A 23,930-nucleotide genomic window follows, 5' to 3' on the forward strand; every position below is an offset into this window, starting at 1 on the left:
TGTTTGAAGGAATAGCAGTTCCAACAATGTTTTGTGGTTGCGAGGCGTGGGCTATGGATAGAGTTGTGCGGAGGAGGGGGGATATGCTGGAAATGAGATGTATGAGGACAATATGTTTTTTTTTTTGGGGTGAAGTGGCTTGACGAGTAAGGAATAATAGGGTAAAGAGAGTGTGGGGGTAATAAAGAGTGTGGTTGAGAGAAACAGAAGAGGGTGCTTTGAAAAGGTTTGGTCACCTGGAGAGAATGAGTGAGGAAAGATTTTGACCAAGAGGATATATGTGTCAGAGGTGGAGGGGAACGATGTCAAGTGGGAGGGGACCAAATTGGAGGTGGAACGATGGATGTGAAAAAAGATTTTGCGTTGAGCAGAATTCATCGTTGCAGGAGGGGGGGTTAGCGGTCGTGAAACGGTTGTTGTTTACGGGAATTAGAGTGAAATTGGGGGACGATGTTGCTGTTACCGGGGTCGGACGGTTGCTGGTTCCTAATGGGGATTGAACCAAAGGGGCCATTGTGAATAAGCTCTGGGGGTTAAAAAAAAACCCAGTTGGGAAAGTTTTTGTGGGGGGGCATGGGATTTGGAAAGGAACGCTTGTGTTTTCAGTGCATTTATAACATGGACAATGCTCCGGCTAGGGAGAACTGAGTAGTATTGGAAAAACGAATTTGGGGGGCCTTTGTTGTCTTCCTTAGCGCTACCCTCGCGACCCATTTGAGGGAGGGGGGGAAGGGGGGTTTTTGTTATTTCGTGTTGTTTTACGTGGCGGGGGTTGGTGATGGGGAATGAATAAAAAAGTGGACCCAGGGGACCCCCAGTTATGAAATTATGTTTAAAAACATGTGTTTTATTTAATTGTCTGTGGTGGTATTATATATGTTATACATTGAGGATGTATTGGTATTGGATAGACCTTTGCCATTGTGTTTGGGACGTGTATGTTTATTACATTGTGTATGTTGGGTGGGGTTGGGATTTCTTTTAATCTGGTTTCTTAGCGCTACCTCGGCTTACAAACGCGGGGAGGGGGGGACAGCGAGTGGAACAAAGCAAAAATAATTAAATAATGTGAATTAATGATAAATGTTTTTTTTTTTTTTTTTTTTCAAAAAAAACCTTTATTTTTTGCCACATTTCCCGCATTTCAGCAAAGGGTAGTAGGCGTTTAGAACAGGAGGCTGGGCCTCTTAGGGAGGGGGGAAAACATCATCCACCTTGGGCACCCCTTTCTCTTTGTTTTCCTTCTTTTGGAAATTAAAAAAAAATAAAAAATAACCAAGAGTGGGAGGCGGTTTTTTCCAGCCCCCCCCGCCTTCCCCTCCCTTTGGAATCGTTTCGCTGACGTGTTTACTCGGTTGAGACGTGAAAATCCGGAGCTTTTCCCCCAGGTGGCGGGTATATTTAAGGGGGACTTCTCCTTCTAGATCCTAAAGCGGCGGGAAGGGTTTGCCTTTCTTTCTGTTTACTTACTGTAACTTGTGGTTCCACTTGCATTCGTCTTTTCATTTCGAAAATGATTATTGATATATATATGATTTGATATGATAATTTTATGTTTTTTTTTATATATTCGAATATATTATATATATTTTTATTTTTAATATAATTATATTTGTTTATATTTTTTTTTTTGTTTTCTTTTGGGCTTTCGTCGGCTTGTGCTCCCGCGCGGTTTGCGAGTAGGGTTTAGGCGGGCCAAGGGGAAAAAAACAGGGGACGGAAAGAAAAAGGCCCTAATAAAAACCCAACGCCCAAACACATAGGTTACCCACACCACCCACCCTCGCCCCCACCCTCGGCAAATTTGACATTTGAACCGGGAGATCAGCGCTTGGTTGCGTACCACATTGATTATATTATTGTATCCCCAACACCCACCAGACACAGTAAGTTAATACCCCATTGCACCCACAAATTCCAACTCTGTACTGCCCCTAGTCATTGCCCCATCGGCCACCTCGCCACAAACAAATGGAATAACCATTCACCCCTCCCCCCCCTCCTGTGGTTTTGCGGACGGTAAGGCCACCTAAGGGGGGAAAAAGTCCAATCAAATGGGCCCCACCAGGGGTTCGTTTTTTTCACATTGCACCCTGGGTTTACAAAAGGCTGTTTCTCGCAATAAATGGCCCGAAAAAAACATCAGGCTCCCCGTTTCCCCTCATTTCCAGGGCCCCACAAACATACTTTCACATGGGTGTTTACCCCAGGAGCGGGCTCATGGGCCCTGGATGCAATCCACTGAACTAGCACGGGGGCTAACCCCGGATACCCCAAACCAGTCGAGCCATATGTCCTCCGTATTTCCCGTTGGCCCGGCCTGTCCACCCGCTTGCATGTTTTTGGTTCAGGACCCCGGATCTCCTCAATATTCTTTGCTCACTCCAGCACCGTTCCCACCCTTCCAATATTTGATTGGGCTCCCCCACTTCTCATTCGTTGCCCCTCCCACCTCGGTACCACATGGTTTTGTGCCGTCTGGGGGGTCTGATTGCCGACACGGCAGGCGCGCCATGGGGCCCATAATTACCATGGGCTATAATACTACCTGCGGTATGGGCAGCTCAATTACACCAACGCGGTCGGTTTATGGTCCAGTACTTTCGCTCTTTTTTACCCGTTTACAGGTTAACTTACTCGATGTCCAAAAACCACCTCCACACCAACCCAACATTGGTCCTCATTTAACAGTTGTTTGTCATTTTCCCATTGGCAACATGTCCACCCTCCTGCGCACAACTCTAATCCATTTTTAAAAAAGCCCCACGACACTCGCAACCCATACAAACAATTGGTTGGGAAACCCACTATTCCTTTCACAATTAAAATACATACCCAGTTTTTGCTTTTCCGAGGGTTAATTTTTCCTCGGGAACTTCCCACACATTTTCTTTCAAGGGGCTCCCAGGATTTTGCGCCCCCCCTCCCCCCAACCCTATTGATTCACTTCCGCCTGTCCTTGGTTCCTTTTTTTCCGTGCCAGGATCCACTCCCAAATATCTAAATAAAACCCCCTTTTACTTCCTCCAGTTGTTGTCTCCATTTTCCAACTTTTAACTTTTTTCCCCAAAATTTGTTGGGAACGTGACCCCTTCCATAACCCTACTTGTTTATTTCTAAATTTAACCTTGCATCTTATTCACCATGTACTCTTAACTTTTTCTTTCTTTTCACCCCACCAACTTTTACCCAAAAAAAACTTCAGTTTCACCTGCGTTCTGCAGGTTTTTCACATGAATTTCCAGCCCCACCCCCAATTGCTGTTTATCTTCTAGTGGAAACATCAAACTGGATCACTTCCCAAGCCTTGCCTTCTTCATTCCACAACATGGACGTTCTTTTACTTGCCCTTTTTTTATTTTGTCTGTTTTTTTTTTTTTATTTTCCAAAAAAACGTATTGGCCTTTTATTTCACTCCCTAATTACTCTACCCACATCCATAAACAAATTAAAAACAAAAAAAACCATTTTTATTATATAATATAATTTATATATTATATTATATTTATATATATATATATATATTATATATATATATATATGTTATATAGATTTTTTTTTTTTTTTTTTTTTTTTTTTTTTTTTACGTTAAAAGAAACCAGAGGGGGGGGGGACTGGGGGGGCCCTTTTTCTTATCGGGGGATATCATCACCTGGTCCCCCCTTTTTGTTCCTTCTTTTGGAAAAAATTAAAAAAAAAATAAAAACGAGGGGGAGGGGGGGAGGATTTTTATCCAGGGTAAACCCCCCCCGCTTCCCTCCCCTTTTAGTTTGCCTTCTACGGGGGGGGAACCCACACAAGGGGTGGGAAATTATTGTGGGGGGAAAAGTATTCTTTTTAATCCCCTTTCAATCCCCAGGGGAATTTATATTTTTGGTTGTATGGTTGCGGAAAGGGCGTGGGGCTATTTGGAAGAGTGTTGGTGCGGCAGGGGAGGATTGGGATGTTGGCTGGGGAAATTGGGGAGTTTGTTTGAGAGGGGGGGGGGGAAACCCAATGTGTATTTTTGAGAGAGGTGTATGCGAGGGTGGTTTTGATCGGGAAGTGAAGTTAAAGTTAAAGGGGTTTAAGGAGAGTGTGGTGTTGGCAAATAAAGAGAGGCGGGGGTTGGAGAGAGGCAGGAAGAGGGGTGGGTTTTTTGGGGGGAAGGGTTTGGGGGCACATGGAGAGAATGAGTGGGAAGGGGGCAAAGATTGGGACCCCAAAGAGGGGATATATGGTGTCGGGGAGGGGGTGGGATGGGAACCGGGAGGGAAGGATGGGGGGAGGGGGGGGGGTGGGGGAACCAAATTGGGAGGTGGGGAATAGTTTGGAGTGAAAAAGATTTTTTATTGATTGTGATCGAGGGGCCTGAAAACATGCAGGGTGGGTAGCGGGGTGAAAAAAAAGGAGGGCAAGGAATAAGTTGAAATTGGGAACGGTGTTAGTGGGTATATATTTTACGGGGTTGGGACGTTTGCTGTCAGTTGGATTTGAATCCCAAGACATTGTTTGGGAAGCGGGGTTCTTGGGTAAAACCATTGGGGGGAAATAAGCTGGTGTAGGTATGAATATTTGCGGTTTGTGTTTGGGGGCGTATTGTATATGTACTGGTGTATGGGGGGGGTTGGGCCATTTTCTTTCGTCTGTTTCCTTGCGGGCTTACCTCGAAAATACGGGCAGGAGGACAGCGGGTCAAAAATATAATTAATAATGAAATAAATATTTTGATATATTATTGATATATAGATGTAATATATATATTAGATATATTATATTATTTATTACATTTATTATTATTATTTAATTATTATTTTATGATATATAATATATATATTATTGATGTTTGTTTTGCCTATGTCTCCCTGTGTTTTGCGAGGGGTGGAAGCTCCAAAGGGATTCGGCAACGGGGAAAAAAAGATAAAGGGCCCCCCCCACAAAACCACCCAAGGTTTTTGAACTCCAGTGGATTAGACATTTTACGTCCCACCCCAACTCGCAAAAAAGATACATTAACCTAACAGCTTTCCCATTGTATTTAACCCCCAGGGACGCATTCCAACATGGGCCAGGGGAATGCAGTGCTCAAATTGAGGAAAAACAAAGGCTCGTCAAACCCCGGTTTACCAAACAAGCGAAGTCCAATTCAACGTTCTTTTTCCGTTGGGGCCCTCCGTTTCAATCCAGCCGGCATGTGTTCCAGACCCCCTAACGCAGGCAAAAAGCCTTTGTGTTCCACTCCTTTCGGGGGCCTCCGCCTATATTGGTGGGGGTGGGGCCCCCATCGGTCCGGCGGGTTTCCCTCATAATAAAAACCTCACGACCATACTGATGTTTGTGACCTGCAGGGGTCAAAATCCGGTCCGCATCCTTTGGCGTCTCCCCATGGGGGCCCAACACCCAATAAGCAGTGTCATAAAATACTACCACCCCTTCTTTCTGCTACTCTTCCAACCCACGCTCTTGTTTTGCCCACACATCTCTTCTTACCCTTACGTACTTTAACGCGATCTAAAACCCCCCCCTAACCGTCCACCACCACATCCAATAAACCATTGGTCCCTCAAAAACATCTCTTTTCCAAGCACATCCAGCCTCCTGCGCACATAAACTTTTCGGTTCCAGTAATAAGCCACGCCCATCGTAAACCAGTACAACATTTGGATCTGGAAAAACCACGATTCCTTCCAAAAACATACCCCATTTTGTTGCTTTTTCCGGAAGATAATGTTTTCTCGGGATAACTTTCCATCTACCCAATTCTTCAAGGCTCCCCTGGATTGTTTTTGGCCCCCCTTCCCCCATCCCCTATTGAGTTCACTTTTTCCACTTGTTCCCATCGGTGTTCGCAATCCGCTGCCAGATTCCCCTCTTTTCCCTGATATCTAAATAACACTTTAACTTCCTCCCAGTTTTTCTCATTTCAAACTTAACCTCCCCCCCCAAATGGATCTTTTGACCTCAACCCTGAACTGTATCTAATTAACCTTGCTCTTATTTCCCACAGTTACTCTTTTACCTCTGGTTTCTGCTTTCACCACTCCCATACGATACCCTAAAAAATCACGTTCCCAACCCAAAGCTTTTCTTTGCAGGGTTTCTCACATGGAAAATTCCAGCCAACCCCCAGGCAATGTATCATCAGCGTACAACAAATTTACTAACTGGGACTCACTTTCCCAAAGCGTCTTTCCATTGCCACAACCAGTCTGGCCCATGTAACTTTGGCCCCCTTCTTTGTTCCAAAAAATCTCCTCTGGGGCCATTTCACCTTTCTTTAAACCCAAAACCCCCATCCATGAAACAAATGAAACAAACCCTTCGGAGACATCAGGGGAACACCCCCTGCCGCAAAAAACCCTACATTCACTGAGGATACCCAAATCCCCCACCCCAGGTTCCTCCTCGTTCCTACACGTGTGCACAGCCGTAATTTCCGTAGGATAAAAACTTTTCAATGCTTCTAATAACAACTTGCACTCCCACCCTACCATAGTTTCTTAATTGTTACCTTTCCACAGGAATCCCGTCTGGTCCAAACTCTTATCAATTTGGCCTTCTTCCTTGAGGCCATATAAAAGGTGGGTCTTCCCAAAAGCCATTTTTTGCTTTTTCTAAGTATTTCTCACTTTACATTCTTCAAAAAGCATACCCAACCTGAATCCACACAATGTTTTTTCCTCTACCACTTTCTGGAAAACAATCAGTGGCTACTTTCCCCATTTTTTTTCTGAGATGTGCGCGGGTCAGTTGCCTTTCACCCCGTCTCCAATCAAATGTACCTGCCCAAGGGATGTTTTGACCCCGGATAATTTACTCACAAACAAACTTATACCCTCTGTTATTGGAAGCCAAACTGCAGCAGTATTCACCGTTTTGCCCATGTGTTGGACAATGGCACTATGCAAAACATTTGCCGCCCCAAATCCATGAGGGGGACGGCACCATGGTGGGGGTCATACGGAACTTAAAATTGTATCCTGACCAATCAAGGCCATAATACAATTAAACCGGTCCAAACCTCCCCCCTTTAGTAATAACCGAGGCCACTTGCAAATTTACCATTTTCCAATAAACCTTGTGCTTGTCTGACCAGCTTTTCATCATTCCGCAAAGGGGCTTTACTTAAGTCCTCCTTTCTCGGTTTTACCAAAATGCATGTTCCCCTTTAAACCCTCTCCCCCACTTTGCCAACACCATTCTCGGGACAAAAAAAACAACCCTTTTATCTTTGGAAAAAAAAAAACTTCTATTTTCAATTCAAACCACCATTCAATAATACAAAAACCTCCAAAAAATTTACTCAACTCCATCTCCTTTCTCACAATCCCCACCCAACTTACTTGTTATCCCCAAAAACATTCCCCAATTTTAGCGCCCTTTTACTTGAAGTTTTTCCCATTTTAGCTCCCCTTGTTCTTACGCCCCACTTTTATTTTACCTCCTTCCAAGGAACATCCTTTTTTAGGGGTCTACCCTAAAAATTTAAATTATGTTTGAGGACCAATTTATGGTGGTGTGAGGTTGGGGTTTATGATCGAGTTATGTTAACGTATAGGGTAAGAAGGGAGGGATTGTGTGGAAAATAAAAAAAAGAAGGGCGGTGGTTTGGGAAAGAGTGCAGGGAATAAGGGAGAGGGTTGTTTTTTGGAAAATTTTGGTTTGTTTGGGGGGTCCAACCATTGGGAGAGAATGGGGAGTGGGGAAAAAAGGATTGGAACCAAAAAGAGGGGATATTATGTGTCGGGAGGGTGGTTGGAGGGGGAAAATCAACGAGGAGAAGGCGGGGGAGAACCAAATGGAGGTAGGGAAAAGAAGGATGGAGTGAAAAAAGATTTTGTTGTGATCGGGGGCTCATGAATCAAACATGTGCAGGGAGAGGGTGAAGCAGAGGAGGGGCAGGGGAATAGATTGGAATTGGGAGCGACTGTGGTTTATTTTTACCGGGGGGTTTTGGCGTTCTGACTTGGGGTCAGTGGCTTGAATCAAGGGGGCAGATGTTGAAAGCGTTCTGGGGTGGTAAAATAAACCATGGGGGGGAAAGCTGTTTGTAGGGTATGTATTTGTTGCGTTTGTGTGGGCATATGTCTAGTTAACATGTGGGTATGGGGGTGGGGTTGGGCCATTTTGCTTTTCGGGTCTGGTTTCCTTTGCGCTTACCTCGCAAAAAACACGGGAGGGGGAACAGCGGGACCAAAAAAAGCAGGAAAAAAAAAAAAAAAAAAATATATAATAATTATTATATATTAATAATATATATAATATTATATATATATATATTATTATATATATAAAATTATATGGGAGGGATATGGATTTTGAAGGGGAGGGGTGGAAGGTCATTGTTAAAGAAGCATTTGTTCCCAAGATTGGGGAAAAGGAGGCAACAGTGGGTGTTCAGGGAAGGTAGGTATAAGGGAGGATGTGTATGTGGTTCAAGGGTGTTTGCTTTGGAAGAATGTATGTGAGAAAAAATTTACTTTAGGAAAAAAGCAAAAAAATGGGATTTGTAATTGTAGCAATTTTTGGGAAATTTGTGGAGACAAGGCATATGGGGATTTAGGAGTTGAATAGGGAGGGGATTTTTTTGCTCTGTGGGAAAGGTATTAAGAATATTATGGGTGTGGGGAGGAAAGTTGTTTAGAGCAGGGTTGGGTATAAAGGTTTTTTTTATTCGGGGAAGGATGTTAGGGGGGCATGTGTACGTTGTAGGAAGGAGGAGGAAAGTGATTTGGTTTTTCTCAGGTGAATGGTTAGGTTTTGCAGCAGGGGGGGTGTTGATGTCTTCCATTGGTTGTTTTTTAATTTGGTTTTATGGATGGGGGGTGTTAGGGGAAGGTGAATTGCAAGGGTGTTTTGGAAAGGAGGGGGCATAGTTTTTTGAAAGGTCTGTTGGGGGATTGAGAGGAGCCTTGGGAAAGGTGAGTTCAGTTTGTTGTTCGCTGGATGTTGATTACAAGGCACCTGGTGGGCTGATTTCATTGTGGGTGAAGGAAAACTGCAGAATGCTGGTTGGGGGGGGGGGGGGACTTGAGTTTGGGTTAAAAGTTTGTGTGGAAAGACAGAAAAGGTTTATTTTTTTTTTTAATGGGGGTGGAGTAAATGTGATTTTTAAGAAGCAGGTTATTCGGTACAGTTAGGGGGAGTTGAGGGTTTCAAGGTCAAAATTGGGACGGTATGGTTTGAATGGAGAAATAAAAATCACTGGGGAGGAAAGGTTAAATAAAAAAGTGTTTAGATATTGGGAGGGGATTCTGGGGAGCGGGATGGAAACCATGGAAGCGGGGGGAAAAGTGGAATTTTTGTTTCCATTTTTAGGGGGGTTTTGGGGGGGAAGGGGGGCGGAAAAAAAAAAATTTCCTGGGGGAGCTTGGGGAAGAATGTGTTGGGAATTTCGAGGGGGGGGAACATTTATCTCGGGAAAAGCAAAAAATTGGGTTAATGTTTGAAAAGGGAAATAGTGGTTTCCCAACAATGGGGTTGGTATGGTTTTGCGAAGGCGTGGGGGCTATTGGGATAGGTGGTTGTGCGGGGGCAGGGAGGATGGGATGTAAGCTTGTGAAAATATGGGTGCATGTATTTGAGGTGCACTGGAGGGTGGTTGGTTGTATGTGGTGTGGGATCGGAGTATAACGTAAAAAACGTAAGGGGTAAGAGAGATGTTCTGTGGAAATAAAAAGGATGCGTGGTTGAGAGAAGCAGAAGGAGGGGTGTTTTTTGAAATGTTTGGTTTACCATGGAGGGGGGGAGGAATGAGTGGACGGTATAAAGGATTTGGGACCAAGAGGATAATTATGGTGTTGGGAACTGGGTGGGAGGTGGGGAGGGGAAAAACAAGGGGAAGAAAGAGGGGAGACCCACAATTTGGGAAGGTGAAAGATGGAGTGGAAAAAGATTTTGGTGTTTTTTCGTGATCGGGGGGGGGCGCGGAACATGCAGGAAGGGGTGGAAAGTGGAGGGGGCAAAGGAATAGAGTGAAATTGGGGGATCCGGATATGTGTTCTTATTTTTACCGGGGGTTTTGGGGGACGTTTGCTGGTCATAGGGTGGAATTGAAATCAAGGGGCAGGTGTTGGGGGGGGGGGTGGGTTGGGCCATTTTCTTTCAATCTGTTTTTTCCTTGCGCTTTTTTTTTACCTCGCAAATAACGGCGGGGAGGGGAGGAGCTACTAGGAAATAAAAAAGAAAAAAGAAAAAAAAAAATTATTATCTTTTGGGGAATAGGGGGGGGGGGAAAAGTGAATATTTTCCTTCCGTTTTTCCCCTGCTTTTGTCCCATCAGAAGGTGACTAATAAAAAAGGGGGAGGGGAAAACGGGGAGGCTGGAAAAATCTCTTCTTCCTTGTCTTTTTTTTTTTCTTTTTAAATTTTATCCAAAATGGGAAGGGAACAGAAGTGGAAGACAAGGGGGGGGCCCCGGGGGCCCCCAGGTGAGGGGGAATATTCGCTCAAAAGGGGGGTTCCTGGCCTCTGCTCTTAAAACCCACTGCCTTTCGGCTAATTGCGGGGAAAAATGGGCGGGAAACGAATGCTCGGTAGTGTGAAAGGGGGAAAAAGAAAGGATTTTAGGGGAATTAAGGGGAGGAACAGAAACGAATTACCTTCCCCACGTATTTCCCTGGCGGGTGGGGGTCGTTAGAAGGTTGACCTAAAAGGGGGGTAGGGGGCAGGGGGGGTTGGGAATATCCTCCCTCTCGTTTTTTTTTGTTATAAACTTATCCAAAAAGAAGGAGCAGAGAAGGGGGGGGGGCCAGGTGGAGGGGATATTCCCTCAAAGGGGCCCAGTCCCTTTCTTGTTTCTTAATGGCTTTTTACTTCCCACTAAACACAAGGGAAAAAAATGGCGAAAATAGTTTTGAAATTATAAATTATATGGGATCTTGGAGGGAATGGTATATGGGTTTAGGAGTTGATAGGAGGGATGGGCTCTGTGGGGGACGGTATACTTTAAGCGGGGATTTATTAATGGTGTGGGAAGGGCAAGGTGTGTTTAATAGGGGGAAAGTGGGCAGTGGAACAGTTTTTTATCGGTGGATTGTAAGGCATGGTGTTTTACGCGTGTTGGAAAAAGAGAGGAAAAGTGGTTGGGATTTTGGTTCTCCAGTGTATGGTTTGGTTGTGGGTTGTGCTAGGGGCGGGTTGTGTGATTGGTTCCTCCATGGGGGGGGGGGGCTGTTTAAATAATTTTGTTTTATGGGATATTGGGGTTGTTTTAGGGGGAAGGGTTGGGGGGGGAAGGAAGCAAGAGTTTTTTGGAAAGGAGGGGCATAATAAGGTATTAAAGGGTTCTGTTGTGGTTTGGAGAGAGCTTGGGAAAAAGTGAGTCAAGTTGTTGTTCGCTGATTGATACAGCCCCACTGGTTGGGCTGGAATTTCCATTGTGAGAAGGGGAAAAATTATGGCCCAGGACTGAAAGGCTGGTGAACTGAGGTTTTTGGGTAAAGGTTGTGTGAAAGAAGGGAGGGAAAGTTTAAGAGGTAAATGAGAATAAGAAAGCAAAAGGGTTTTATTAGGTTTTCCCAGTAGGGTTGAGGGGTCCCAAGAAAAGGTCAATTGGTCGGGTAAGTTTTTTTTGGGAATGGAGAAAATATACTGGAGGGAAAGTAAAGGGTGTATTTTTAGATATTCTGGGGAGGTGGATACTGGGGCAGCGGGATGGGGAAAAATCCATGGAAGCGGGGGAAGTGAAAATCATAGGGGGTTGGGGGGGTCGGGGGGGGGAGGGGGCGGGAAAACTCCTTGGGGCCTTGGGAAAAATGATGGGTGGATAGGTCGGAGGGAACATTATCCTCAGAAAGCAAAAAAAATGGGGGGTGTATGTTTGAAGGAAAATTTAGTAGGTTTTCCAAAAACAATGGTTGTTATGGTTTGTGAGGTGTGGGCTATGGAATAAGGGGGGAGTTGTGCGGGCAGGACAAAGGGTGGATGTGCTGGAAATGGGGAGATGTTTTTGAGGGACCCCATGTTGTGGTGTTGAAGTTGGTGTTTGAAATTCGGGAGTAAAGTAATGTGTTAAAGGGTAAGAGGCAGGATGTTTATGGGAAATAAAAAAGAAGGCGTGGTTGAGAGGAGCGGAAAAAGGAAGAGGGTGTTTTGAAATTGGGTTTGGGGGGGGGGAACACCATGGGAAAAGGGGGGGAAGGTGTGGAGGAAAAGGAAATGGGGGGACCAAACCAAGAGGCTTTATATGTTGTCGGGAGGGTGGATGGGAATACGAGGAGAAGTTAGGGAAGGGGTCCAAAAAATTGGAGGTGGGAAAAAGATGGGATTAGTGAAAAAAGGACTTTTGGAGTGACTCGGGGGCCCTTGAAAACATGCAGGGAGGAGGGTTGAAAGGAGGGCAAGGGGAATAAGAGTGAATTGGAATTTGATTGGGTGGTATTATTACCCGGGGGTTGACGTATTTTGCTGTCAGGTGGATGATTTCAGGGCATGTTGAAAGGCGTTCTTGGCGTGTAAAAACCATGGAAACGTTGGTGTGGGGGGCCTGTCTGGGGATGTGGAAAGATAAAAGGGAGGCTGTGGGTTGGCGGGGGGCATTATTGCATGGGAACAAGCTAGTGGAGAAACTGAGTGGTCAAATCGTAATGGGGGGGCGCCCTTTTTTTGGCTTACGGAATTTTAATTGGGGGCATTTTTTTTACTTCATGAAAAATTTTCCTGGCTTATGTTTCATTGCCAAGGGATAAGGATAACATGTCTAGGAGATTTGCCACCCCAGTTTTATGAAAACAAAAAATAGGTTTCAAAAATCCAACAAGGGAAGCTCCACCTAAGGAAAGTTTTCTTGTCCTGTTAGTTTGCCCGTATTTTCACAAAGTTGTATGGAAAGTTGGGGGACCCCAATTTTCTTTCAAATTTTGCTGTAAAACCCCAGGGAGGAGGCACCTTGCATTGTTGCCATTGGTCTGTTAGGTTGCATTCAAGGAAAAACATATCCCATGGACAGGGGAACATCTAAAGTTGGCCAGGGTGGGACTTATTGTTAGAAGGGTGTTTGTAAAAAACAGTAATGGAAAAATTTCTTCCATAAAACTTGATTGGAATGTGGGGCATTTCCCAAATGAAAATAAGCCTAGCAAAAGGAACAAACTTTTGGTTCATCTTTTTGTAAAAAAACACAGGGTTGGTACATTTTTTCCCATCCTTTCGGTTATGGCCCCGTAATTTTTTTTAAACTGTTTATGAGAGAACGTGGATAAATTTTATTAGTTAGGGGAATTACAAACAAGAACTAAAGCCATAAACCTACATATGAAAATTTCAGTTCTTTTTTTTATTTTTCGTTATTGTGTTGTTGCCAGTGAAAGGGGTAATTTTTCCACCTTTAAATTTTTTTCCTATATATTGGTTATTTTACTATTACCTATATTATGCTTAAAAACAGATTGAATGTTTATGGTTATTCATGGTTTTTTTGAAGTTGCCTGAGGATTGGCAGGGAATTGCATGCCATAGTGCCATTGGGTACAAAGGGGGTGGTGGGACCAAAGGAGGGTAAAACGGTTGGAGTGTTCCAAATTTACAGATGTATAAGTTTGCTGGAGTAATCCTAGGGTAAATTTACATGGGAAGGTTACTGAATTGGAGAGGGTTTAAAAGGGGTGCATGTTACAGAGGCATTTTTCCCAAGATTGGGGAAAGAAGCCAGTTGTAGTTTCTAAGTGGTTGAGGGGGTGGTGTGGAATCCAGGTGTTTTTGCTTTGAAGGGAATGTTATGTGGGTGGGAAATACTTATGAAAAAAAAACACGGATGGGGTGATTTGTTTGTTTGCATTTTTAGGATCTTGGGAGAAAGGCCATATTAAATACAGGGTGAAAAGCTTTTGATTAGAGCCTGGGTTTTTGTGGAAGGGTTATTAAGGAGCAGATTGGTTTGTGGAAGGTTAAGTTTGCTAGGAAAGCAGTGAAAAAAGTTTTTTAGTAAGGGATGTAAAGGCATGTGTTACTTGTAGGAAGGAGAGGGATTAGTGATTTTGGGTTCTCAGTGGATATGTAGGTTTTGCGGGCAGGGGTGTGGTTTTTGGAATGTTCTCCCCCTTGGGGTGGTTTTTAATTTGTGTTAAGGGAATGGGGGGTATGTTTAGGGGAGGATGGGGAAATGCAAAGAGGGTTTGGGAAAAGAGGGGGAAAAGTTAGTTTTTTTATATATTATATAATTGTGTATATAAAATTATTATTTTTATTATTATTTTTTTTGTTGTTTTGCCGGCTTGTCTCCCGCGGTTCTGTCGGGATGGGGGTTCTAACTTAGCGGCCAAGGGAAACTGACGAAAATAAAGAAATGGGGGGCCCTAAAATCCACAACCCCCAGATCACTTGGTGTTGGGTCATACGTGTCCCCACCACACGCAAATTATTGACATTGGGGCCGACTCGGCTTTCCCAGGGGTTTTTTTACCCCAGACGGGGCTTTCATAACTTTTGTGGCCCCGGGATTTGCTAAAGACACTGGGGACCGGCAACGGCAACCCCACCGGTTAGGGTTCAACATGTCGGCGCCTAGTCTAAACGCTAGGCCGTGTGCCCTCCGTGGGGACACCCGGGTGCATGGGCAGGGCGGGGTTTGTGCTGGGCCCCGAAGCATCATCATTATTGCGGCGTGACATTACTCCCCAGCCCGGGCCTCCCGCCTATGTGATGGGGGCGCCCCAACTGCGCCGCGTGTGCCCGCCCACCGCGACTCAGTCTATGCAGGGCGGGGTCCAAAGCGGGTGCCGCCACGCAGGGCGCGGGTGGCTACGGGGCCCCCTTATTCCTCAAACTGCATTTATTCACCACCTCTGCGTGCTCGCGCAACCACGCGTCGGGGGGAGTGGGGCCCCCTTCCAACCTTGTCTCTCTACCCCGGTACGGGACCTGGGACGCGAGGCTTAACCAATCCTGTCCCACACCACAACAATTGGCCGTCTAAATCCATGTCTTCAGTGTTCCTGCACATCCCTTTGTCCTTTATTCCTGCGCACCAAACCCACTCTTTATCCGAGCCCCCGGCCCTTCGGCAAAACATACATCTCCGTGTTTGGGGGAAACCCCACTATTCCGTCAAACGCATTAACCCATTGGTGGCTGTCCGAGATTACGGGTCTTCGACTGCCAACAACACTCGTTTCAAGGCATCCCAGAGTAGTGTGTTCGCCCCCTCCCCCACCCTGACGAGCCACTTCGATTGCCCATGGTTTCCCAAATTGCCGTGGCCAGGGTTCCACTTCCCGGTATTTCTTAAAACCACTGTTCACTTCCTCCATGTTTTTGCTCCAGTCATAAATCTTCACCGTCCCAATTTTGTACTGGACCCTTCAAAAAACCCCTTGGTACTGTACTATATAATACCTTTGCTTCTCTTTTATTCTCATTGGAACATGCTTATCTTTCTTCTTTTTCCACAACACTTTTTACCAAAAACTTCAGTTCCCCACAGCTTCTGCCCAGTTTTCTCACCCTTGGAATTCAGCCAACCAAGCCGCGGGATCATCAGCAGAAGGGATATAAACATAAAACTGGGGGGACCTGCACTTGTTCCCCCAATGCTCTCTCTTTTCCCCAACAGACGGCCATTTACTTGCCCCCCCTCTTTCCCTTAAAAACCTCGTTGGCTAGTTTCACCCTCCCATTATACCTAACCCCCATTCCATTAGCTAAGTACATACAAACCCAGATATATATTAGATTTTATATTTTGAGTATATAGTGATTATTATTGTTTGCTTTTTTTTGCTTTGGGCGCTTGTTCCTTCCCAACGGGTTTGCGAGGTTATGTATGCCAAGCTAAAACAGGGACGAATAGGAAAAGAAAAATGGCCCCAAAAACCCCCCCCCACTCCCATGAATCTACCAACATGTTATCATTACCAGAGCGGTGTCCTCCACAACCGGGGCGCATTTATAACATTTTACCTACCAACAGCTGTGTCCATGGTTTGACCCCCATGGACGGCTTCCATCATTGCCCCGGATTCCATATCCATACGGGGGACCCCAGGCCACCGTAAACCCCCAGGTATTACCCATGCGATTCCAATATTTTTCATTTCTAGTTCCTTGACCGCCCTTTTGCCCCCTCCCTCCGCTGCAGTTCAGGCCCCCGATTACACAAAAGCTGGGTGTTCCACTCCAGTCGGGCCCATCCGCTCCATCAGTTGGGGGGGGGTGGCGCACCTTCTGTCCTCCGCGTTTCCCCTCCATCCTCCGGGGGGGAACACCCATATTAGTTCCGCGGGGTCTATGTTACCTGGTACCTCATCGCTTTCGTCCTCATGTGGTGGCCCCAATATTATCCTGGGGCTATCTTTTTAATCCCCTCGGGCGGCGCGGGCGCATCCTCGCGCGGGGTTTGGTTGCCCACTCAATCTGGCGTCGGGTCCCCCGGTCGGGACGGTTTACTCGAAGGCTTAACCACCTTTTCACCTTAACCCACACATGTGGGTGCCCTTTTCAAAACAATCCTCATTTTTCCTGCCACATCCCCATCCTCCTGGCGCTAACCAACTCTATATCCAGAAAATAAAGCCCCAACGCCTCGGCCAATACCTTTGACCATATTAAAACATTGTGGGGAAACCCAATTCTTTTTTTCCGTCCTAAAAAACATGACTCCATGTTGTGCCGTTTCCGAATGATAAATGTTTTCTCGACTTTTCCCAACCCACTTTTCTGTTCAAGGGCTCCCAGAGGTTTCGCCACCCGCCCCCCCACCCCCTTTTACGATCCCACTTGCCGCCTTCCATTGGTTTCCAATTCCGGCTTGCCCAGGGGGAATCCACTCCCCAGATTATCGAATAACACAAAACGTCTCGGTTCCTTCCAGGTTTTTCGCCCTTTTCAAGAATTACTTCAACCTGTCCCAATTTTGACTTGGGGGGGACCCCTGCACCCCCGTGCACTGGTACCTAAGTGAACCTTGGGCTTTGTGCTTATTTCCTCATTTTACTTTTAAAAACATTTTCTTCCCTTGTGTTCCACAACACTGTTTGACCTAACTCATGTCACCATGGCTTTCTGGGCGTTCTTCAACATAGAAAATCCAGCCCCACCAGCGCTGTATTTCATGCCAGCCAATGAAACATAAATTAAAATCTGGGGACTCCACTTCCCTATGCTCCTATCATCCCCATATACAGGGGGACTGCCATGACTTGCCCCCGCTGTGCCAAAAAAAAATAAAACGCTGGGGCAGTCACCCTTCCCCTAACCAACCCCCCATCCAATAATGCTAAATGAATTAAAATAAAACTACCATTTATATATATACTTTATTATATATATATAATATATATTTTCTTTTTTTGCTTTTTGGTCGCTGTGGGTCCTTCCCACGTTTTTTGGGCGGAAAGGGTAGTGGCAAGGAAAGACAGACGAAAATTAATGAATAATGGGCCCAAAACCCCCCACCCTCCCATTACAACATGTTTACATACCCATACGGGTTTTCCACCCACCCACGCGGGCATTATACAATTTACCTACCCACAGCTTTTCCAAGTGGTTTTAACCCCCCAGGGGACGCTTCCCAAACATTGCCCCTGATGGTCAAGTCCCTACTGGACAAGGGCTCGTTTAAAACCCAGTATTTATCCTCAGCGATCCAATTTTGGGGTTATATTTCCCGTGACCCGCCTTGTCACACCCTCTTTTTGCAGGTTTCAGGGCCCCGGATACCAACAAAATATCTTTTTTGCCACTCCATTCTGTCCACATCCAATGTTGGGTCTCCAACTTGGCTCTGTGTATTTTTTTTTGCCTCCAACCCTCCCCGAAAACACATGAGTATCCTCTGGGGGTTTCAATCTTTCCCTCCACTCTGTCTCTCCATGTGCCCAAAACACATTTCATAAAATAAACACCCCCTTTCTTATTGCCCTCTCTCAAAACCAAACGCTTCTTTGTATTTTCCACTCTAGCTTCTCTGTCACCCTTTCGTTTTTTACTTTACTCGAGCCCCAAAACCAACCCTCCACAACCCAACCAACATTTGTATCCTCAAAACATATTTCTTCAATATTCCAAGCCCACCATCCATTCCTCCTTGCGCACAAAACAACTTCTATCCATTAGACCCCCCACGGCCTCGGCCAAAACCAGTAAACATACAAGGGGGTTGGAAACATACTATTCCTTCAAAACTTAACCCATTTTTGGCTTGTTGTTCCGAGATAATGGGGTTCTCGACTGCCACCCTCCATTCGTGTCAAAGGCTCCCAGGGATGGTTCGCCCCTGCCCCCTACCCTATTTTTGAAATTCCACTTGTCCACTTTTTCCATGGTTCCCCATTTTACCACTGAGGGCCCATGAGCCACTCCCAGGGATATTCTAAAAAAATCTATTGTTTGACTGCCGCCAAGTGGGTTGTCGGGCCTATTCCATTTACAAACGGACCCGTCCCTGGTTTGACTGGGTCCCTCATACCCTTAAAACGGTACCTTAATTTACCCTTGGGGCTCTGAAGTTTCACCAGTGTAGTCGTTTACTGTCGTCGGTGTGTCACCACCCACACTTTACCAATCAATTCTCTAGGGTGCACCCCAGCTTTGGCAGTTTCTTCAACCATTTGGAAATTTTCCAGCCACCAGCGCTGTATTTGTCATTCCAGCGAATACTCATAACAAATACTGGACTCACGTTCCCAAGGCTCTCTCAATCTCCTTTAATTAACAGGAATCTTCTTTAACTTGCCCCTCCTTTCCCCCAAAACTCTTGCATTTACCTCCCCTTAAAAAAACCGACCCCCGTCATTTAAAAACAAAATTAAAATACAACCCCATTGGATTGACATTCCTACCAACCCCCAACCCCTTGCGGCAAAATTCTTTTACATTCAGGGGACAACCAAATTCACTTTTCCTCTCTGTGCCTTCAACGTGTTACACCAGTGGGGCCTTACAATCCTCGGAATTAATAAAAAAACTTTTTTTCACCCCCCCCTGCCTTCTAAAACCCAACCTTGTTTCTCCCACACCCCATATTTTATTTTAATACCTTCCCACAGAGGCATCTCCTATTTCAACTGGTATTCCATTAATGCCTTTCTCCAGAATAATCCCATTTAAACAGCGACATACAAAAAGTTTCCATTTGCTTTTCTAAAGTTATTTTGTCTCACTTTTGTACATCCCTTCAAAAGCCAAATAAATACACCTGATTCCCAACACCACAGCCTCTATCCACGTTTCTGGAACAAACCCCCAACCACGTGCTCTTTCCCCAATATTCTGATGGCTTCTTGTTTTTTTTTTAATGGCCTATTTCCTCCCTCTCAATCAATTACCCTTTTTTTTTTTTTTCCCCCACAAAAAAAAGGGAGGAAAATAGAAACAGAGGGGAGGGAAAGGCGGGGCCCAGGTGAGGGGTTATTCCCTTCAAAAGGCCAGTGCCTCATCTCTGTGTTTCTTTAAATTTGGGCTTACCTACGGGGCTAATGGGTAAATGGTTGATTAGTATAAAAAAAAAAAATAGTGGAGGTCCAGTTGTTGTTCGCTTGAATGGATTACCAGGCTCACGGGGGCTGGTGGCTGATTTTCATGTGGAGGAAAAAAACTGCAGAGGAAAAGCTGGGTGGAACTGAGTTTGGGTAATAAGGTGTGTGGGAAAGGATGAATAGTTAAGGGAGTAAAAAAATGTGGGAATTAGAGGAGCAAGGTTTATTAGGTACAGTTAGGGGGGTATGAGGGGTCAAGTCCATATTTGGGAGGGTGGGGGGGAGTTGAAATGGGGAGAAAAAAAAAATACTTGGGAGGGAAAGTTGAAGTGTTTTAGAAATATCTGGGGGAAGGTGGGGATCTTGGCCCAGCGGGGATGGGGGAACCAATTGGGATGCGGGAAGTGGCTGCATAAGGGGGGGGGTGGGGGGGGAGGGGGGCGAAATTCTGGGGAGGAGGCCTTAAAAGAATGTGTGGATAGTCCAGAATAACATTATCTCAGAAAGCAAAACAAAAAAAAAATGGGGTATGTTTTGGAAGGAATTCAGGTGGTTCCAAACCAATGTTTGTATGGTGCGCCTCTGACAAACATAGCAGGAGGTGAAAAAGGAAAGGGGCAAGAAAAGGAATGAGAGTTGGCTTTGGAGCGGATGTGGTGATGACCCGGGGTTTTGATGTTTTGCTTTGTTTCCCAGTTTGGGATTGAATCCAAAGTGGGCATTTGGTGAAGCGTCTGGGGTTTAAAAAAAACCATGGAAAAGGCTTTGGTAGGTATGTATATTTTGCGTGGTGTGGCCTTCTTGTATATGAACCAATGTTTGGTATGGGGGGTGGGTTTGGGCCCATTTCTTTTTTGGTTCTGTTTCCTTGCGGCTTTACCTTGGCAACCGCAGGGAGAAGACAGCGGGGGACAAAGCAAAAAAAAAAAAAAAAATACAATAGTATATATATAATATGTTTAATATATAAATATAATATATTATATATATTATATTTATTTATATTATATTGGTTGGGGAGAAAACAAAAATGGAAGTAAAGGGGGGAGGTGGGGGAGGAAAAAAATAGGGGATGTTATTTAGGGAATTCATTTAGTGATTGGGAATTGCGCCCAATAAAGTGCTATAGGTTGGTGGCATGAGGAAAGAGTGGGGAGGTGGGGCTGTTAAGAATTAAGAAAAAGGGTAGGTGGAGTGTTGGGATGAAGGGAAGTTAAATAAGGGAGGTATTAAGTTTGGAAAGAGGGATAGACGGAGAGGGCATTTTTTGTTTGAACGATTTTTTGCAGGGGAAAAAATGCAAATTGAGGTGGGGGGGAGAAAAGTTATAAAAGAAAAGGAGGGGGGGGGGGGAACAGGAGGTCGAGAGAAAGGGTGGCAAGGGTGGAAAAAAAGGTGGCAAATAATGAGGTGTTGGGGGTGGGGAGAGGGAGCTATTCAGTTAAAAATTTTAGGGGGAGGGAATAAAAAAGGGATGTTTTCTGGAATGGTTAGGTTAATTCAGGGTGCGTTAAGAACAATGGGAGGCAAAATGGGGACTTTCAGTGGGGGAAAGGGCGGGGTTTTAAAAATGGGGGGAGGTTGATAAACAAGTAGTAGGTTGGATATGGTGAGGAGGGCCGATGGGGAATTGAGGTTTTTTTGAAGGTTTGTTGGAATTGTGTCTGTGTGCTGACAGAGTGGCCCCCAGATAGAAGGGAGTTGTTTTTTGTCGAGGTGTGGTGTAGGCAAAAAATGTTGAGGGTTAGGGACAATGATTTGGTTAAATACTAGAGGAAAGGAGGGTAGTACAAGCCTTTTGCGGAAGATGAAGCCGGCAAGGGGGCAAGAGGTTTGGATGGGTTATTGCAGTGGAAAATTTAATTAACAAAAGGGGTTGTTTTTGGGGGAGGACCTGTATTGTTGGGAACTGGTTTATGGGTTAAGGTTAATTTAATTGTTATGTATGGGGGGGGGGGGGACTCCATATGGTGGAGGGTGCCTGAAGGATTGGCGGGGAAATGCGTTTGCATTTTAGTTGCCCCATTTTTGTACCCAAAATAAGGCAAAAGGGGATAAAGAGTTGGACGCCCCCCCCTTGGGGCTCCAAAAAAATTTTTATCAGAGGTTATACGGTTTTTGTTGGGTATTTTTTCCTGGTAAAATTAATATGGGGGAGGGGGTATTGATTGGGTGAGGGTTTGGGAAGGCATGGTACAGGCGGGCATTCGATTGGGGAAAGGGAGGCAGGTGCGGTTTTTCAGTAAGGGTGGTAGGGGGTGGGATGGTTGTGGGGATTGCAGGTGTTTGTCTTTGGAAAGGAAAGGTTTTTATTGTTGGAGGGAAAATTACTTAGAAATAAGGCCAATGGATTTGTATGTAAGGGCATTTTAAGGATTTTCTGAAAGAAGGCATATTTGATAGAGTTGATTTAGAAAGATTGAGCTCTCTGGGGAGGTATTAAAGGAATGATATGGGTGTTGTGGGAGGGGGCAAGTTGTTAGAAAGCAGTGAAAAAAGTTTTTATTTCGAGGATTTTGTTAAGGCATGTGTACGTTTTGTAGGAAGAGGAGGATAAAAAAGTGATTGGGGTTTTCTCAGTTGATATGTTGAGGTTTTTTGCGGGGGCAGGGGTGTTGTTGATGGTTCTCCCCAATGGTTGTTTAATTTGGGTTGTTTGGGATGGGGGGTTTGTTAGGGAGGTTAATGAATGCAAGGGGAGTTTCCTGGGATAAAGGGGGGGGAGGGGGGGGGGCAAGTATGATGTCTGTTGGGGGATTGAATGGAAAAGGAGCTTGGGAAGGTGAGTTTTTCAGGTTGTTGTTCGCTGGATTGGATACAGTAGCTTGGTGTGATGCTTGGGATTTCGCATGTGAAGAAAAAACAAAACCTGCAGAATGCTGGTGACTGGAGTTTGGGTTAAAAAGTGTTGTGGAAGAAAAGGGGGAAAGTTAAGAGTTAAAATTGTGGGAATAAAGAGCAAGGTTATTTAGGTAACAGTAGGGTTTTGAGGGTCCAAAGTCCTCCAAATTGGGGGAGGGTGGGACCAGTCGGACTAAATTGGACAGCGGGGGGACCCACAAAAGCTATTTAAATAAAAAAAACAATAAAAATATTATATTTATTTTTTTCTATTATATTATATTTTATATTATTTATATGTATTAGAATATATTATCTTTATATTTATTTTATATTAGGATATTATAGAGATTTTTTGGCTTTCTCGCTGTTCTCCCGCCGTTGTTTACGGAGGTGGGGTAGCGCAAAAGGGAAAAAAACCAGACGAAAAAGGAAATGGCCCCAAAAACCCATCCCCCAATAACAACATGGTATGCGACATACGTCCACATCACGGCAAAATAGACATTACCTACCACAGCGTTCCCCTTGGGTTTACCCCAATGACGCGTTTCCAGTGGGCCCCCTGAATGTCAATCCACTGGGGGGACAGCACGTTCAAAAATAACCCCCAGGTATGGTGGTACCCACAACCGAAATCCCAATGTCCACGCTTAGGCCCTTGCCCTGCGGTGTCCAACCTCCCTTGCTGGTCAGGCCCCGAGCAATCATAATATTTCTTTGGGGCCCTATCGACCAATCGGTGTCCTCCGCCAAATGTGGGATAGGTCACGCGTTCGCCCCCTCGGGCCCTGTTCCACCTTCCGGGACCCATTAGATCCTTCGGGGGCCCATAGCGTTCCGCCCCTACTGCAGGTTGTTGCATCGATGTGGTCCCAAAAAAAAAATCTAGTGTGCAAAAATCACCCTCTTGTCGTGCTCTCGTCAAAACCACGGCTCTTTTGTATTTTGTCCCCACCCCACCATCTCCCGCTTATAACCCAGTTTACGGTGTACTGTTCTCGATTCCCCTAATAAAACCACTCCGACACCCACCCTACCTTTGTGCTCCAAACATATCATTATTTCCAGCCCACATCCAGTCCCTCCTGCGCCACCAACTCTAATCCAATAGGGCCCTCGGGGCCTGCGGCATACCATTTTTTACAAAACATTGTTGGGGGAAAAAACCCAACTATTCCTTCAATACATATGCCCATTTTTGCTTGTTCCGTGGAGAAGTTGGAACTGTTTCTCGACTTTTCCCCACACTGTTTTCTTCAAGGCTCCCTGAAAATTTTTTTCGCCGCTCCCCCCACCCCTTGATCTCCACTTTTCGCTGTTCCCATTGGGTTTCCATCCGCCTGCCAGATCCACTCCCTAGGGGGATAATCTAAAAAATTTAACCACTTTTACTTCCTCCAGTTTTTTGTTTCTCCTTCAAAACTTTATCTTCCCCCAAATTGGGGACTTGGGGAACCCTCAAAACCCTACTGTAACCTAAAGAACCCTTGGCCGCTTATTTCACTTATTTACCTTTCTTAAAGTTTCTTTTTTTCACACCCCACCCCCCACTTTTACCAAAACAAAAAACTCAGTCACCCACAAGGCTTCTGGCCCAAGGGGTTTTTTCCTCACCCCATGTGAAAAATTTGTCCCCATGGCCACCAGCGCTGTTATTCATTCAGGCGAACCCAAACAAACTGAACTCACTTT

General features: G+C 45.2%; 2 protein-coding genes across 2 annotated transcripts in view; one reads left to right on the plus strand and one right to left on the minus strand.

Annotated features, from left to right (window-relative positions):
• LOC139759478 (nucleolar pre-ribosomal-associated protein 1) overlaps positions 1-23,930 on the plus strand; it is a 295,642-nt gene that overhangs the window by 114,084 nt on the left and 157,628 nt on the right. Inside the window, exons 7-8 of the mRNA XM_071681655.1 lie at positions 13,403-13,476; positions 14,599-15,293. Coding sequence (XP_071537756.1) covers positions 13,403-13,476; positions 14,599-15,293 — 769 coding nt within the window. The remainder of the gene's footprint in view (positions 1-13,402; positions 13,477-14,598; positions 15,294-23,930) is intronic.
• LOC139762069 (uncharacterized) overlaps positions 1-23,930 on the minus strand; it is a 455,708-nt gene that overhangs the window by 11,747 nt on the left and 420,031 nt on the right. The window lies entirely within an intron of this gene.

Source organism: Panulirus ornatus, chromosome 3, assembly GCF_036320965.1.
Source record: "Panulirus ornatus isolate Po-2019 chromosome 3, ASM3632096v1, whole genome shotgun sequence".
NCBI classification, from domain to species: domain Eukaryota; kingdom Metazoa; phylum Arthropoda; class Malacostraca; order Decapoda; family Palinuridae; genus Panulirus; species Panulirus ornatus.